Genomic DNA, 19,024 nt, shown 5'->3' on the forward strand with positions numbered 1-19,024 from the left:
GCGTCGGAGGAAATATTATATTTTTAAAAAAGCCGTTCTACTCTCGACTTCTTTTGCCCGCTTCGCTCTCTGCTTCCTTAGTCAGGAATGTACTTTTTAGGCTGCGAGGGTTCTACCTATTTTTGGCTGCGTCGTAACTCTGATCGCTGATTTTTCATCCTCGCTCCGGCTTCCGAGTTGCAAGGGTTTGAAAAATGTCGATACATCACATCCCCGATGTAACATTGCGTTCCGCGATTATTTTTAGCCGACGAAATATATTACTTTTATATAATTTATTTATTATTATTTATTATTATTATTTTTAGGTAAATATATTCGCTATTCAATGATATCTTATATTAAATCCTTCAAATATCTTATACACACACATATACATATATATATATATATATATTCAGAATATCTGAAATAATCCTCTAATCATACAGTGCTATTTCTAATAAAAAACTAAGTCGAAAAGTTCTCTACCATTTTGTAATTTTTGCAATAGTTAACGAGATATTAATTTCTAAAGATTGTTGAATAAATGGATAAAATCGATGTAATTTTACGATATTTTTTAGTGATCCTTGTGAAATATTTTTAAAATGTCTCTTAAGTCTATTCTACAATGTGCTTTTTGTTCCCGTTTTTTGCTTCATGCTATTTTTTACATCTCATTTTTTTGCTTCTTATCTGGTATCTTATTTTATGTTGCCCGAGATAAAAATTAACGAACTTCGAAAGAAATAAGAAATACATAGCAAGAAACACAATTGCCGATAAAACGATTATAAAGGAAAAAAAAACAAGAAACAGGAAACAAAGAGCACATTGTAGAATAAGCTTTAAAGATATTTTAAAGTTATCTTATACATTGATTTTAGATATTTTGCTCATTGGATAACCAAAAAAGCATTGCAAAAATTGTAAAATAACAGAGAACTTTTCGACTCAGCCTTTATTAGGAATAGCATTATTAATAGGCATTATTTCAGTACACCCTGTATATAATCTCAAATATCTTGTATAAATACATGTATATATAATATGTAATATTAAATATATTTTTAGAAAATATATTTTTTTTTTTCTAAAATATATCTATTTTATAGTTTTTTTGGCCTTTATAATCAATCCTAAAACGACTATAGTACGATTACGTCATAATGAATTGGCCGTTTGCAATTAAAACATTTACTTGTATGCATTTATTTAATAATATTTATCAGTATATCATTTGTGATAAATATGTGCAAATAAACGCTGCGATTGTAGAGAATGAAAAAATGATAAGAAGTAATTTTATCAAACTTTGTAATTTATTTGTTATATTTATTGTTTACTGTAAGTAAATATTTACTTAGTATTATTTAAAGAAATATGTATTTAAGATTTGGTAATATTTTTTTCAGTGTATAAAAAGCTAAATAGTAAAGGAGTATAGATTCTTACATAATACATAATGCATAAGACTTAGGAAAATCGACTAATTAGAGTTTTTTTTATTTAATGTGAAGGAAGGAAATGGAGGACTTTGGTTAATTTTATGCATTGTGCAAGATTGTGCTTCCGTCAGTAAACCAATTGGTCAATTACAGTCGAGAACGTAAGGCAATAAGCAAATAAAAATGTCTGTTTACTGCTTTATTTTTTTACATAAACTTTTCTATCATATTTTTTTTATGTATCTTATTTGCGTTCCTAGAAAAATACATGTATACGTTTTCCCAAAATTGCTATTCATCAGCCTCGTTCCTTCTTATGCGAATCTCACACGCCATAGAAGCCGTTCGTTTCATTTTCTCGTATCCCTTTCTCCACAGTCTGACCTATCTATTGTCTCGAAAATGCTTGCTTACTGCTTATATTTTTCTGGTATCTAACTAATTTTTAAATGACATTGCAATCCGTATTTGTTCATCTAAGTGATCGCATTTTTCTTCATTCTTTTTTTCCTTTGTTTTCTCATTTGTTTATTACGTATATCATTTCGCGTTTTTTACATAAACTTTTCATATTTTCTTTATGTATCTCATTTGCATTCCTAGATCAATACATGCATACGTTTCCCTAAATTGCTACTCATCAGCCTCGTTCTTTCTTATGCGGATCTCATACGCGCATGGAAGTCGTTCATTTCATTTTCTCGTATCCCTTCCTCCACAATCTAATCTATTTTCTCAATCTAATCTATTTTCTCGAAAATGCTTGCTTACTACTTATATTTTTCTGGTATCTAACTAATTTTTAAATTGACATTGCAATCCGTATTTGTTCATCTAAGTGATCGCATTTTTCTTCATTCTTTTTTTCCTTTGTTTTCTCATTTGTTTATTACGTATATCATTTTGCGTTTTTTACATAAACTTTTCTATCTTATTTTTTTCTATGTATTTCATTTGCATTCCTAGAAAAATACACATAACGTTTTTCCAAAATTGCAACTCATCAATCTCGTTCTTATGCGGATCTCACATGCGCATGGAAGTCTTCCGTTTCATTTTCTGGTATCCCTTCCTCCACAATCTGACCTATCTATTTTCTCGACTTCGTCCTCCTCTTCTCCGTGGGTGGAGACAAAGTGATAGTCGGGGACCAGTCATACTCGTCGCTGAAGGCGTTCCTTCGGCGTGACACGATGAGCGATCGCACTGGAGGCTCTCTTCTTCAGACTGTTAGTAACATTCAAAGATGTGAGCGAGAAAGAGAAAAAGAGAGAGAGAGAGAGAGAAAGAGAGAGAGAGAGAAAGAAAGAAAGAAAGTGGGGAGAAAGACGTTGCTGTGCGACGTGACTAAGCGACAAACGCATACGAGGATCGTACGTCTTCGGGGGGATTTTCTTCTTCGTCGAACTTGGTCGATTCTCGCGCGATCGGAGATTTTGTTCGCGTGATTCCTATTCGCGCGCGCGGGCTGCCTGATTGAATCGACAAATCAAGCGATCGATCGTGCGGATCATTCGCGATATCAACACATGCCTCGCGCTGATACGTGGCTCGCGCGTATTGGCGTTTACTGAACAGTGGATGGGTGTCAACAATCGCGGTGGCTCCGCGCTTCGTACCTGGCAGCAGACTGGGAATTACCAACATCTCGTGTCTTCAGTTCGCGCGCGGACCTTCAACGGTGTCCAATGTGTTGATAAAACGAACGGAGGTATGCGCGGTGCGGCGACGGTACCGCAACCGCCGCCGGTGCCGACGCCGGCATCCCAGTGCGTGACAGCACAGCCGGGTTACTATATTTTGCACAGCAATGGGATCCAGGGTGGCAACGACGGCACCTGTGTCATCGGCACGGTGCCACGCGGCGGCGACGGCAATCCCAACGGCAATTCCTCGGTGACGCGATACGGTCGTTTTACGCCACCCGTGTCGCATCTGATGGACTTGAGTGGTCCACCGGATCATCAGCAACAGCAACAGCATCAACATCATGCTCTATCGTCCGGTTATCATCATCAGCATAACCAGGTCGCAGTAGAATACACCGAATTGTCTCATATGATGTTCAAGAATCCGGACGAATCGCGATATCATCATCATCATCATCCTCATCATCTCCAGGATAGTAAAATCGTGCGAGACTTTCAGCTGGAGTTTGACCGGCCGCTCCACTCAACGGACAACTCGTCCGAGTTTCTGTCGGATTACAGTAGGGACCACGAGCAACAGAGTTTGTGCCTGACACCGTCTTCGCAGAGCGTGTACTCACCCAGTGGCGCTGACGAGATGGGTGCCCCCAGTTCAGTTCAATCGGTACAGGGTCAGGCGGGATCTTATCATCATGTGGACGTTACGGAGTACAAATCGGACGCGATCGAGGAAGGGATGGTCGATCATGTCGCGAGATACGGCTGTGAACAGGCCGCAGAGCTCGGCCATGTGACCGAGCCATCGTCATCGACGACGAAGGGCTACGGGGACAGAGAGGGTGGCATCAGAACGGCTGTCAGGAGGAAGAGGCGGCATAGCGGCAACAATAACAGCAGCAGCAGCAGCAGCAACGGTTGTTGCAACAGCAACGAGTCCGACAGCGAGGCCACGACAGCCTCGACGACGCGGACGAAGGTGCGTCGCAAGAACGACCAGGAGATTCAGAATCAAAGGGCGATGGCGAATGTCCGTGAACGTCAGCGGACGCAAAGCTTGAATGAGGCGTTCTCCGCGCTTAGGAAGATTATACCGACTCTACCGAGTGACAAGCTCAGCAAGATCCAAACGCTCAAGCTCGCCGCTAGATACATCGACTTCTTGTTCCACGTGCTCAAGACCAACACTGAAAACGCCGAGTGCGGCGAGAACGCAGGTAATTTCGATGAGTGTAGCGGGTGATATGTAGGTGGTGAGGACGCGTATATAGATGTTTCGAGATGTAAATCCGTTCGAGGATTAAACGTTGTACGAGTCGATACAGAAGATTTGAAAGAAATACCCGAGAAGTGTTCATTCTCTCGCTTCAAAACACGTTATGTTTTGATTTGTTTCCAATCATGTTTGCAAGCACAAATGTCGCTATCTATGAAGCAAAACGTCGATTTAGTGTGCTCTCTCTTTTCTTCTTTTTCTCAGTCAGAAATGATTAATCGACGTCGATTGAGTAGTGCTATTGACGATGATTTAACTAATTATTTCTATTAGTTATATCCACGCAACATATTTCTCCGATGAACATCTTGAGAATGTTCCTAAGTCTTTTAGAGAACTGTGTTGAGTGAATATATATTCCTCCTGCACAATCTCGAAATTTTCGATCAGTTTATACTCTGGGCCGTTGAAAGAAACAGCATATATTTTTTATGATTCTACATAAAAATCTGAAAAAATTCTTGTACACCTGTGAAATCTTTAACGATAAGTTTTTAAATAAAAACTGGACTATATTTTATTTATTTTTTACATATTGAAATCTGAGTAAGAATTTTGATAAAACATAATGTTAACTATGTCTTGTAAAAACTTATTGTTAAAGTTTCACAAGTGTACAAAAATTTTTTTAAATTTATGTCTATATATGTATGTATTATATTAGTGATCTTTTTCACGTATATCTAAATACACATGTATCTCTGATGTACGTTCAAAATCATGATCTCTAATATATATATAATATATGTATAATTTATATAAAGAATGGGTTTTGCACGTGATTTAGTTTCTGAATACATTTATGACTGTAAAAAAGATACGACTTTTGCATTCATACAATACTTTTTATAGCCGGATCTACACTCAAACTGTACGTATACTTCTTAATGATTGCGTTCATCAGCAGAAAAAGCAGCTTTGCTATTGTTGTAAAATTCCTTAATACGACTGATTCCTGCCTTTGGTTCCTTATGAATCTAAGTGTATAAATCACAATCATAGTGAAGAATTTTGCAATAGTTGTTAAGCAGTTTTCTTCACTGAATGTAGCCAATAGTTTCATCAATCTTTCTCCACTTCGCTACATAGAAATACGTGCGTAATGTTTAATACATAAATAAATGTAATGAGAGAGAGATGTATGGAGATGAAAAATTAAAAATAAGAGATCATTTGGTGCCGACGTATTAAGACATTGGATTATGTTTTATTCTTTTAGTATATGAAAAAAATGGTTTTGCTGGAGTACATATATAAAAATTTAATTAGATGCAGATCTGAAAATAACTTCGTTGGACTATCAAAATAATTATGAAGAACGCTCAAGCATAATGAAAAGTGTTTAAAAAAATTTTGATATGCTAGCAATCATTTTCAGCGTTCAACAATTATTTTGATAGTCTAATAAAATTATTTTCAGATCTATATCTAATTAAATTTTTACATACAGAAAAATATCATTTTATTATTATTTTATTGCTAAGAAAAGTGATTACTCAATTTACTTTCTTTTTTTTAATAACAGTTATTTTAACAAAGAATTTTTTTTATAATAAAATATTCTTTTCAGAAATTTTGATATATAAAAACGTATTATTATTATGTAAAACAAAAATTTATTTTTTTTTTTCAAGAATATTATAAAATTAATCAAAGTAGTATAATTTTATATAATAAACAAATCGAATTTGCTTTAATTCAATTATCTTGATTGAAATATTAAACTCACAGGATTTAGAATACCTACATTTTGAATAAATTTGATATTTATAATGAATCTGTGATAAATTTGTGGATATATAAATTTTTTTGAAATATTTGAAACAAGTAGATATTACTTGTATACAGTATGTATTTTTCTATCTGTAGATACTTCAGCAAAACTATTCTTTCCATCTTGCTCTTTTCTCTTCTTGTACAAAAAGTATGCTACGAAGCTACGCTACCGCTACACGTTGTCACGTTGTTTAGAAAGACGCCCGAGGATTGTCTCCGTCGGCACCTTCTCCGCAGGGTGGTAGGTACGTGTTTATAGCGAGTCGGGTGGCTCCCAGTTAATTAAACAGACTGCCGTCTCGGAGGATTTTTTCTCGTAATTTACACGAGATCGGAACGACGAGCCCGCGACGAGCACTCACGCCGTCGTTACTAAAGTGCCTCACTGAAGGAGCTTGCTCTCATGTATTACGCGCGTACGCGATTCACTGTTCTCATAATATTTATGGACCAGCGAGGATTAAATTCCTCGTACGGGCCGTTTGATTTTTAACGTTCGGAATAACAAACAAACGCGACATTTAACGCGACGGCTCTCCTACCGTCACTCGAAATTGTGGATACTCGAATCATAGCTCGGGACAACGTTCTATGATGACATTAACAACTCGGAAGCATAAACATGTGAAATATATGTTTCAGTAATAAAAAGACAAAAAATTGTAATAAATCATAATAATTTATTAAAACCTGTTAATCTCTATATGCAGATATCTTTCTCTTACGACAGGATTATGATGAGATTTCGGTTGTGAATAATAATCGAATAATATCATATGATACTAATATTTCCATTTCTAGCAATATTACTTTAGTTACTCTTTATTCTTTTTCTTAAAACTAGAAAAAGATAAAAAGTAAGTTAAACCAAAATTAAAGTTAATTTATAATAGTGATAGAAATGGGCATAAATATATTTTTTCCCCTTTTTTTAGTAATAATGATTTGTATTACTAACCATACATTCTGAATATAAATAATTACAAGGCGTAAAAAGTAAATTAATACCCGTTTCCACCAAATGTAGATTAAATTTAATCTCGGTTTAATTTATTCTTCATTTTTTTTCCTACTTTTAGCTTATACTGGTCGTAAATCTGAAAATTCATAAATTGAAGTAATTGTTTAAAAAGTAGAAAGATATCTGTATAAGAGTTACAGTCTTGACTATAAGTATAAAGCATCCCCAAAAATTGTGATCGTAAACGCTCTATTTAAATAAAAAAGGAATTAAGAATCAATTATAATTTGTATTAAACCGATGATTAATACTACTATTTTGGTTCTATTTATGATTGAGTTTTAAAACCGAAAAAAATTTACAGAATATTGGAATATGTATATAAACTCTGAAATATTGAAGCACTAAAATCCGCTTTGATCGAAAATAAACTTATTTCTCATAATTAAATTAAAAAAACAGTTTTATTGAAAAATAAGATTTATTTTGATAATAATTTTATTATCTTTCTTTTAGCTTTTATTAGCGCCAATATCTTTTTGAAGGAATACACTGAAGGAATAAATTGAAGATATCTCAATATATTCCTTCAAAAGGGTACTGACACTAATAAAAGCTAAAAGAAAGATAATAAATTTTAAAATTATCATAAAAATAAATATTATCTGTAATTATATAGCCTTGGCTATTTGCTTTATACTCAAATAGCCAAGGCTGTATAATTACAGATGAGCGAAGTAGAAATCGACTCGAAATAAATCGCGAACGACGGCATCTCGAATGAATGGCTGAATGGCTGAAACTTTATCCGGATCATCGTAGTCACAAATCTTCCCCGGTTCATCCTTATCTCAGCCGAGCGACGTAAACCACCCGGTGCACGCAGAATAGCGGGCACGCACTTGTAACTCGGCGTGACTAACGATACCCAGGCTTAACGACTTGATGTCGGCGCCGATTGGCTCGTCGTTCCCGGTTCCCGCGACACGAATTTTGCGAGACGGAAATATATATACTCCGTACTTTCTTTTATTCAGCCTCTTCTCCTCGAAGTTTTCTCCTAGCGCGATACAGCCGCTTCCCTTTTATTTTGTAGCGCTGGCATTATATGCAGACAGAATTATCGTAACGATCCCCTTCGGTCTCTTCTTTCCCTTCGATTTCTTTCGTCTGCTCTTCTCCTCAGTCTTCACTCTTATATCTCTTTGTCGAAATAAAACTTTGCCGAAAGAATAATGGTGGATCTTCCCAGAAACGAAATAAATGTTGAAGAAATATAAAAAAGATAAAAAAAAATTTTGTTATATTTATAATGTGGAAGTCGAAACTACTGGATAAACAGGAAGGTTTCCCTATCATGAAACAAATAAGTAAAATTCAATAATATAAGCTTTCTTTCATTTTCTTCGACCTTCTAAGGAAGAAAAAAACTCGATGTATCAGATTGCAATTATATTAAATGATGATTACATTCTTTTAATTGTCTTAAAGAAGATGGTATACGATTGTATGTGCATTGAATAACGAGAGATGAAAAATATCTGTTTCAGAGAAGGGCACCCGGAGTGCGATTTTGGCTACGAAGGAGATCGCGGCGTCACCGAGTAATTACATGGCACATGAGAGACTGTCGTATGCGTTTAGCGTCTGGAGAATGGAAGGCGATTGGAGCTCTAATACGTAGGCTATAGACTATAAGGCTAGGATAATTACGAATAAAAATTTAGTGAGGTAAGATGGTGAGAAATCGGGAACATTCTTGAATCTAATTTCAGAATATTTTGTTCCTCTTGAGAGAAAGGATCTATACCTGCTTGCGAACACACGCGCACACACAATTAAATACAGGATGTTCTAGAAATTGTAATACAAAGAGATGATTCTTCTGTAAAAGTAAATCGAAAACATAGAGTAAACGCCACAAAATCTGTTAGGATTCACTAAATCTGACTACATTGTTATTTTTGTTATAATTGCATTCCTTCATTTACTATTAGTATTGGAAACAAAAGTTCGTAACGCTACGAACTTTAAAATTCAAGCAACTTAAAAATAAAGAAAATTTAAATTTAAAAAAAAAATCGGCGACATGATCTCGTTTAAGAAAAATCTACGATCATCTCGAATGGAATTTAAATACGAATTATCGGTAGAAATCAAACAAGAGGCACTTACTAACCAGCATCAATGACGTCGGTCGTCTTCTTCGCGGGAAAAAAACCGATGATATTAGTTGCTTTCCATTTACACCGATTCTCAGATATTTCTCACTTGTGACGTCATAAAACTCAGTTGAATGCGCGTTTCTTTTGCATTTTGATAAGTGAGATTTAACTTTTTGTCTATAATCTTCACAAGATCGAGACCGTGTGCTTTAGTGATTCTCGTAAACTCACTTTAAAAGTGAAGTTCTGCGTTGTTATGTGATAATTTTTTACCAAAGTAAGCAGATTATGACGTCATTAATCTGAGTATATTCAACTCACTTTAGATTTAATTTCATTTCTGTGCAAATGGAGCAACTATTTAATGAATATGATAAGATGGAACATTTTAAAGCTTAAAATCTGAACTTTTAAAAGATCTATTATTTTTTTTGTTTCTATGAATTTGGTAATTTTTGTATATAGAAAACTATAAGTTGAATAAGGTGGAAAATTTTATTCTCACTTTGTGATCCGTGCTCAAAACAATCTTGCAAAAATTTTTAATGTTTTAACATGAAAACTTAAAGTTTTTTCTACAAAATTGTTTTTTTATATTCCTAAGATTTTTTATTCCTGTTATCGCAGATTAAATAAAAGAAGCATTTTGGTTTTTAGTTACTGACAACTCCGTTAAAAATCATCGCGCGTGCGTGTACTACAATTAAAAAAACAGATTTTTAAAGCTAAAATTTTACTATCGAATATAATTGCCAATTAAAAATTATATAATACAATTGTTAATTATATTATATAATTGTCAATACAATTGCAAAAAAAAATATGTAGACATAATACAAATGAAATAGCGCTATGAATTTTTGTTCATAATTTAATATTGAAAATCAACAGTATACATTATGTGCATTATAGATTTTCAACATCAGTAAATACAGTGAATATTAAAACACAATTTGTATGTCAGTCTAGATTTGGTATATTAAAATAAGTTACGAAAATGTATTCATTTCATTAATTGAAAAATTATTGAAAATATCTATAAAAAAAATTTTGTATATTTTCTATATTTTCGATTCGTTTTGAAGAGATGAAGAAAACTTCCTTCCTACACAATTTCCAGAACATCTTGTATATTTTTTTAAGTTCGTTGTCTCTTATCAGAGTGGTGACCTTCTGCCACTGATATATAAATGATATAAAAATATTAATTGTTAATATAAAAATTGTGTGCGTATGTGTAGATATGTACATATTGGTTATAAATTTATTTTTTTATGCCAAAGCATGTTAAACACATTACTGTTTACATTAAGTAAATTATTTTTACTAATGAATTTTCACCAATGAATTTTTATCAAAGAATTTTTACCAAAGAATTTTTACCAAAAAATTTTTACCAAAAAAATGAATTTACCAAAGGAAAATGATATATCGAATGGAATATTTAATAATCTAATTGTAAGATATTTTTATTATACACGAAATTACTGAAAAATTTTAAACAAAAGTTTCACAGCCGCGAGGAAATATACGAAATAAATTCTTTATATAGAAGATGTTTATTATAAAATGTTTACATCGTCGGTGTATTGTTAGATATCTTCTATCATTCTTATAGCTGGCATTCTTATACATGGTACACGAATTCAATCATTAAAAGTAATGGAAACAAAGTGCACTAAAGTGATTCAATTTTTACGATTAACAATAAGTAGCAATGCTAATAAAAAAAGTATTTCTTTGTCGGAAATCCATACTGCAAATAAATTTCAGGCGTTATATAAAACTACATTCACTAATATCGGCGACTTTAGCCCACATTCTGTAACTTTTAATGGCAGTAACAATATCGTTACAATAGGTCCGTTCGCGTTGCTTAAAATCTCAAAAAATTTCTTTGTTTAAAATGAGATAAACATATATTCGGATATTAAAGAGAGAGAAAACGAAGATGCTAAGTGAAAAGTGCAAGCAACATGAAAGAGCTATTGTCACTGCGCAGATTTTTTACATATGATAAAAAAGCTGTGCAATGACGATATCATTATAACGATAATCATTATTATATAACGATATCATTATTAGCAATAACGATATCATTATTATCATAGACAAATTAAAACTTAAGACAAAACAGTGGTCTTATAATTTCGCTATCTACACAATTAGTGAACAGTTGAGTCTCGTCCGTATAACTTTTGAAAGTATTAGAATAAAAGTAACAATCAATAGTTTATTTTACGAGTTTATTTCACGAAAATATAAAAAAAGTTAAAAATTTTTGAAAAAAGTAATAAAAGCTTACGAGAAATTTTATACTTTTTTATTTTGTCTTTTTTAATTATTTTGAGATATAAAATATTTCAAAAAATATTCATTTTTTAATGACCTAATTTGATGCTTATTTACGTACAGAATAATAAGATAAATTAGGTGATGTAAACAAAACACATAATTGTTTAAAAAAAATGTATACATAATTATAAATTTCAAATATATCTACAAAGATATTAAAAAAGGAAAAATGAATAATTTACAAGATACTTTATATTTTCTTTCCGAAACTGTGAAACTTTTATTCAAAATATATTTTCACGTTTATTCCACACATAATAAAGATTCTATTTGAAATCATTGAAATCCAATAAGCCACTCGATATCAAAAATACCACGTACGATTAAAATGTCCCTGCAGCATTACACTCTCAGACTCTCGCTTAGTTTCTTTTTACGGGATCCATTATTTTCAGAATGAAGGTTTACGATATGAAGCACGGTAGATCCGAGGCACTCTGTGATTCCTGTGTGTATGTGTGTGAATTGAAAGCAACTTGAGAAAGAGATGAAATTCGAACGCTCGCTCGTTAATTCATTTTGCCGTACAGCTTGATTTAAAGAAAGGAAATTGATTCGCGCCAAGGGTGCGATTTGAAGATCAGGAGAGCCAACTCTCGATGGGATGATCTCGCACGCGATGGATTATTGTCCCGCGGATTGGTTTTGCGAGGTAATAACACGCGCATCTCTTTCCGGCGCAGTCTTTGAAACCCAATTCACGACGCGGTTAATTCTGTCCCGGCTGATTCTCAGCGACGCGGCATCGTTCGCTCGCTCGCTCGCTCGCTCGTGGTAGGCCAATAATTCACGTCTTCTCGTCGGACTATTAACAGTGCGACAACTCGGACGCCGATACGGCCGACGGTGGCGGCCGCAAAAGCACGCGCTTATTAGCCCACGCCATGCGTTACGCATCTGCATCAATCAGCGAAATTACATCTTGTAATCTCCCCTCCCCACCTTCTGTTTTCTCCTCTTTGGAATATTCAATAATCTCCAACTGCTATTAAGCTGTGATCAGACTAGAGATTGAGATTGAGATTGAGATCGCTGCAAATTTATGTATGTAAAAAGTGACTATAATATATGTATGATATTGGTTTTCCGTGTAAAAATAATACACTATATCTTTTGCATTAAAAAATAGATTTACATATTTTAAACGTATAATAATAGTGTTATTTTTATACAAAAAGTTGATGATATATATATATATATATATATATATATATATATATACTGTAGTCACTTTTTATATACTTGGATTTGCAATGATTGGAATTTAACCAATCGGAAAAAAGAAAACTAGTCTCAAATTTAGTGACTTTTGCTTTGATTGGATAAATTCCAATCCAACTTCAATTTCTAATTTAATCACGGCTTCAAGCCTATTTTACAATTGCGTAAGTATAGTAAGTGGTTGTGTGAGTGGTTGTAGTTACAAGAATTGACCAATCACAATCGAATATTCTTCTCGTATTCGGCTGCGATTGGTGAATTCTTACAACTACGCTTACGCAATTGTAGGCTTGACGCAAGTAACTTGGCCAAACTTCTTTTCCCGAATCCGCAGAACGAAGCCGTCGATTTTGCTCTCGGAACAATTTTGTTCGCGACGATGGACCGGTCGATCATCGTCGGGATTCCCCCGCGTCCATTTTCCGTTTTGACTACCTCTCGAGAGCGCGTTGCAGCCCGTTAACGGTGGATTTACGAGCGTTTACCCGGTCTGTCCAAACAATCTCTGCGTGACGATTTATCGAGTCTCATAAGCTCGCCCTCGCGAGCGCTCTCGCCGCGAATTTTCGTCGATAAACCGTCTCGAGTAAACCCCGCGACTGAACGCCGCGAGTACCTCTCGTTTTATTCGGACGTAAAACATTTTAAATTATATTCCAATAATCCGCGCGGGGCGAAATATAACTACTTTCAATGCATAAGTTTCCGAAAATCTTCAGGCTTTATCGACATCTTTATCTTATGATGAAAATACTTTGAACGAATGAAATATATCTCCTTAAATAAAAGGTTTCATTGAAAAGGACATTTAATGAATAATTGTCACACTGAGAAAAAAATGTTTATTCGATTAAATTAATTTAGTTCGTCTTTATTTCTTTCGTTGGAGAATGTATTGTATGTATGTATAGTCAAATATATTAGGTGCGCAACTAAGTTCTCGCTGTTATTTTGATAGCATTTGCATGAAAATAACAGCGAGAACTTAGTTGCGCACCTAATAATATGTTCGACTTAAGTACATACATTATTCATTGAAAGAAATAAAGATTAAAAATTTAATGGAATGAACGATTTTTTGGTCAGTGCGTGTTCGTCTATGAGATGCCAATCGCACATCCACGGCGATTTAATAGTTCCCTAAAGAAATAGGAAAGAAGAATTAATGAGCATTTCGGCGCCCATCGGTCGGGCACAATATTATTTTTTTCTCTCGAGATGACAGTCGGGGCTCCCTCGTCGCGTAACACATATAAAACAACCGCGGCGTGGCTCCGGTACTCGCGCGGCCGCACCGTGAATATTCCGAATGGCGTTAGTTATTTTAAACCGGTCAAAGCAAACTTTCGGCCGCGTTTTAAACCGCTTAACGAAGACGCGCCGCATCGAAGAGCCGTCTTCCTTTCTTTTCCCGCGTTCCCTCGAGCCTTATCGCGACAGTGAATCTTCGCGAAAAAAAAAATCTTGCGACCGAGAGGCAGAGAAAGAGGCGATTCGGTCGAGCGGATCTCATATAAACGAGACTTTCGCGTCGCATTAGAAAATATTTAGTATTTTTCTAATTATCGTAACGTTTCTGAGTTGATAATATATCGTTGATAGAAAAGTAACATATTTCAAAATTGGTACAACTTTTCAGTATATTTTTTAAATTCTGAATTGATACGAAATTGTAATTGGGAGCGGTGAATGTATCTATCTTCACTATCTTTCTGTGCTATACTTTTAATTGTATATATTCAAATAGATACATTTTTTTAAATCATATTTATCATCAGTTTTTCAAATTTGAACATTGCATCTAATGTTAATTTTTTACTTTCAATTATATGTATTCAATTCTATTCCTAAAAATTGTGTCATGAATTTTCCAAATTCGAATGACTAATACTAATTTTTACTTTCAGTTATATGTGTGTATATATATATATATATATGTGTGTGTGTGTATGTGTGTGTGTGTGTGTGTGTAACTATATATTATACATTTTTTAAAATTATGTCAAATTATTTTCCAAATTCGGTCAACTAATATTAATTTTTTAATTATATGCGTTTAATTTTATTATATGTCTCCTTTAAAACTGTATCATGAATCTTTTTAAATTCCAACATTGCAATCCTAATGCTAATTTTTTATTTGTGTCATTTTTCTGTCAATGGCGATATTTTTAGTCGCGAAACAGCTTTAAAAATATGTTAATACAAGATAACAATACGAATTATGAGGTGATCGCGAAATATATGATATTACGGGCGAAGAAATATCACGAGTTCGCCAAATTGTCATTAATATTGTTATCTCATTCGCGTATCTTCCGCGTCTCCTTTTTCTTCCTACGTTCCACGATTAACTGAGATCTAGCGAACGCTAGTCCGGAGTTCGCGCGATTAGCACCGGCCGGGTCTCTTCGCTATTCCGCTAACGTTAATTGGCCCGGTAAAAACATTTATCTACGTTTCGGCCAGCGACAGTCCTGAGAGAATCTCGACAGCGAGTCTAACCGCGCTACTCTCCTCCGTGCCTTACTTTTTATTCGTCGCGCAATGTCCCGGTGCCGACCATAAATCTCTTTGAATTCAATTAGCCAAGACACATCCGAGACGTTCGGCGTCCCTTGGCTCCTCCGGCAGGGTCTTTTCGGGCACCCCCGTTCGATGACGCTCCTCGCAGAGCTGCAAAAACAAACCTGATGCGTCCGTCCTCGTCGACGGGACGAACGTCGCCCGATCTAAGACCGGAGTTGACCGTTAAAAATCCATCTTGCAGTCGTTGAATAATCCGTATATCCGGAATTATAATTCACTGATTTATTCAGCAGATTACTCCATTCGAGAAGTCGGAACTTTGCAGCTTTAACAAACAAAATGTTGAGAGGCTGAGAGAGACTTTCGATCTTAATTTTCTGAGAGAGCATCCATTCGAGATTCTGCCAACTCGATCAAGCCCGACAATTTTTCGAACGTTTCCCTGATGGTTCCCTCGGGACAGTCCCGGCTTCTCCGACTGCATCCTATGTATCCGTGACGTGGCGGCGGCAAAAGAAAAACGAGAATGACCATGACAGCTGCTTCGCTTCGCGGGAGCCTTAGACAACGAGAGCCGTGCAGCGACGCATGGATCCAAGGACAATCCGAAAGAGCTCTCTCAAACACCGTTTCTCTCGCGTTGGTATATCATTGCTGGTATCCCCAAAAATAATTTTCACGAGCGAGCGAGCGAGCGAACGAGCGAAGACTCATCTGTCAGGGCGCTGACAAAATGTTCACCATGTATCTACAAAACAATGTTTTGAGGATCCAATCGTCGAGGATGTGATTGACATCATCGCACCGGCGATTGCAAAGATTTTCGATTTTCCGCGGGAATAATTCCAGATGTGTCTTGTATTTTTTTTTTAAATATTAGGTCATTTAAAAAGTATCCGCGGTTTTTTGTTCAATTTTTGAATGAAAAAAACCGCGGATACTTTTTAAACCAAACCCAATATATGAATATAATTACTTAAAAGAAAGAAAAGGATTTAAAGTTTAAAGAAACTTATCGCTATTGTGTTTAACTGCCTCGAGGCAGCCTAGTTTTCAAGTAATAATTTCGTGTAGTATTATTAGTACGAGAAAGATGTCGTTTAAAAGGAAGAAGGGATAATTTAAAGAAACTGCTTATATAGATTTAATTATATCGAGAAAAGGCTCCGCGCGTAGCTTCCAGACAATGGTTCCATGTACTTGTATTAGTAATGGACTACTGCTGATTGTATCAATTTAACTGTCTTTCTCTGAGGAAAGACTATTATTCGGATAACAGTCTTGTGTAGCTTTGCCAAACGAATTAGAGATTTGTACAAATCAGCCGTTTTATTATTTCTCGAGATTTTCCTCAGCTCTACCACGGTTTTCGTTTGCCGAATCTCCGGTTAATACGAAACGGAATACATGTTGAAATATAACAAGCGTGATAAAGCGACGAAAAATATAATATGTAGACCACATCTCTTATCTGCGTAAGCGACAAGATTCAGAGATTCGGAGTAACAGTGACTCTGTTTCTCGAAGGTCTCGCAAAATGACCGCCGCGACTGATTTGTACAAAAACCGTATTCAGTCGCTCGACAAAGGTGCACAAAACTATTACTTAGTATATATTTTAAATACGAATGTAACACAGAGCTATAATTTACGACATTACGAGAAAGGAAGGAAGGAAGCGATCCCGCCTGGCTCGTTCGTATCACGCAGCTCTTTGCTGTAATATAGAGATATACATTTATTTGCGTTGCGACGTTACATAAGCAGTTACATTTATTTTCGTTGCAAAATAAGAATGCTGTGAATTCATGTAGGCTCTCTTCTACGGTTCAGTTCGAACGTATGTTTTCTTACGATTCGTGGAACTGACACCACGTGGCCGGATAAATGCAATAATTTATTCATCCTGTGGTATATCGACGCGAACCGGCGAGTGCTGTGTATCACGCATTATCACGATTGATGCGAAAAGTTTGTCGTTTCTCTCTCAAGAAATTATCGCATTAAGTAAAGTTTGAAGACCAGAAACTTTTTAAATCGGAGATTAAACAAATTCTCTCTAAATGAAAAAAAAGAAACTTGAAATCTTGTTCCGATTTTGCGATTTGAATGCATTTTTAATTTTATTTGAGAAGCACGATGAACCTTCCGCACCAAATGTAATATACATCTTTCCCTGCTTCTGTATATACGCGTTACATACCATGTAACACGATCGTAGATAAGCGCTTTGTAAATAATCTTGCGATTTTTAACGAAGACTTTAAGCGAAACGACATCTCACTATCCATTCCCTTGACTCGATGCTATTTGTATTTTGCTTATTTATCCGAGCGACTTTCTCGCTCGCGCATTTTTAATGTACAATATTTTTATACTGTTGCGATTATTACAGAAATATAGAAAGAAGTTATAAGAAACTAAGCAACAACAACAAATAATAAAGGAACAGTGAATAAGTATATACATATGTATTTCTATCTTTTTCAAATAACTACTTTAACCTACTTTTTTATCTTACACAGGACGTTCTAAAGGCGATTAATTACGGATTACATAATAATTTCTTGATAGAGTATTGATATAAATTTTCGTTTATTTTTCAACGGTTTTTCCTTAAATGACGAATCAAAATACACGATAAAAATTTCGAGTCATATTTTAAATATTAAAAATGTCTGTAAGCTTAAAAGTCTTTTGAGTGTTTAAAAAAATTTTTTCTTTATTTAACACATTTTGCATCATTACATTTTGATCTACATAAGTAATATTAATGCTTTTAGCCCTTCATAATCACACCTGAAAATTTTATATTGGTCACACAGGGGGCAAAATGCCCAACATGTTAATTGATTGTCGTATTTACAGCTTTTGTTTTTTAGGGTTCCTGCAAATGAGCGACTTCGTCGCGCCACAATCGAAAACGCCAACACGTACGAAGTTACGAAGAAAAGTGTCGCGGAGACACTTGTTCGTTTCTCTGTAACATCACAGAATATACTTAGTTCCGTATAAATGGCTCAACGCTTTCGATTGTGGTGTTACAAAGTCGCTCGTCTTAATGTTCGTATAATAATAGGAACATTTTTTATAGGAACATTAGCTCGTTTGTAAGAGCCCTTAATGATGCATTAAAAAAAAAATGAAGTCATAAAAATATAAATTTTATTTCATTATTACTTTTCATATTTAGTATATTTTAATGACTTATTAATTTCATCGTACTATAAGATATTAAAGTTAAAAGATTTACGTTCAATTTTATCGTTTTTACTTCTAAATAAAAAATAAGAATGAATATTGAACACTATTACTTGTAAACTGGGCTCATAAACTTAAATCAGAAAGTAAGAATAAGCGTAATTTCAAGTGTGAAGACATTGCGAATATTAAGATATTTAATAATTATTATAAAATATTGTTACGCTAAAAAATTCATTCTTTTCGAAAACGTTTAATGTTAAAAAAGATAAGTTAATAAAAAAAAAAGAAAAGACAAGACAGGTTGTTATAATAAGTGATACATATCTCTAATTAAATAAATAAGGTCTTTTGAAAATATATCTTCTTAATTAAAATGTGTTCCTTTTTCGTTAACCATATTACAATTATACATATCAACTTTCAAACAAATACAAATACGATATTTGAGATGTTTCAGTTAC

At 34.5% G+C, this 19,024-nt stretch overlaps 1 protein-coding gene across 2 annotated transcripts; it reads left to right on the forward strand.

Annotated features, from left to right (window-relative positions):
* The first annotated feature begins 2,768 nt into the window (after positions 1–2,768).
* Positions 2,769–17,821, forward strand: Twi (twist). Of its 2 annotated transcripts, none has more exons than XM_087405676.1 (3): positions 2,769–4,293; positions 8,640–12,261; positions 15,650–17,821. In XM_087405676.1, the coding sequence occupies exons 1-2, from the start codon at positions 3,012–3,014 to the stop codon at positions 8,771–8,773; spliced, it is 1,416 nt and encodes a 471-aa protein (XP_087261802.1). In that variant the 5' UTR covers positions 2,769–3,011; the 3' UTR covers positions 8,774–12,261; positions 15,650–17,821. The 2 variants fall into 2 exon arrangements, with proteins under 2 accessions (XP_087261802.1, XP_087261793.1); XM_087405667.1 differs by having other exon boundaries at positions 15,653–17,821.
* The last annotated feature ends 1,203 nt before the right edge of the window (positions 17,822–19,024 follow it).

This window comes from Acromyrmex echinatior, chromosome 1 (genome assembly GCF_024713525.1).
Source record: "Acromyrmex echinatior isolate Ae372 chromosome 1, ASM2471352v2, whole genome shotgun sequence".
NCBI classification, from domain to species: Eukaryota; Metazoa; Arthropoda; class Insecta; order Hymenoptera; family Formicidae; genus Acromyrmex; species Acromyrmex echinatior.

Bases quoted from the DNA above. Each gene is read 5' to 3' on its own strand.
- Twi (XM_087405676.1), top strand. From the start codon at position 3,012: ATGGGTGTCAACAATCGCGGTGGCTCCGCGCTTCGTACCTGGCAGCAG. The intron at 4,294-8,639 runs GTAATTTCGATG...TATCTGTTTCAG, and splicing joins CGAGTGCGGCGAGAACGCAG to AGAAGGGCACCCGGAGTGCG.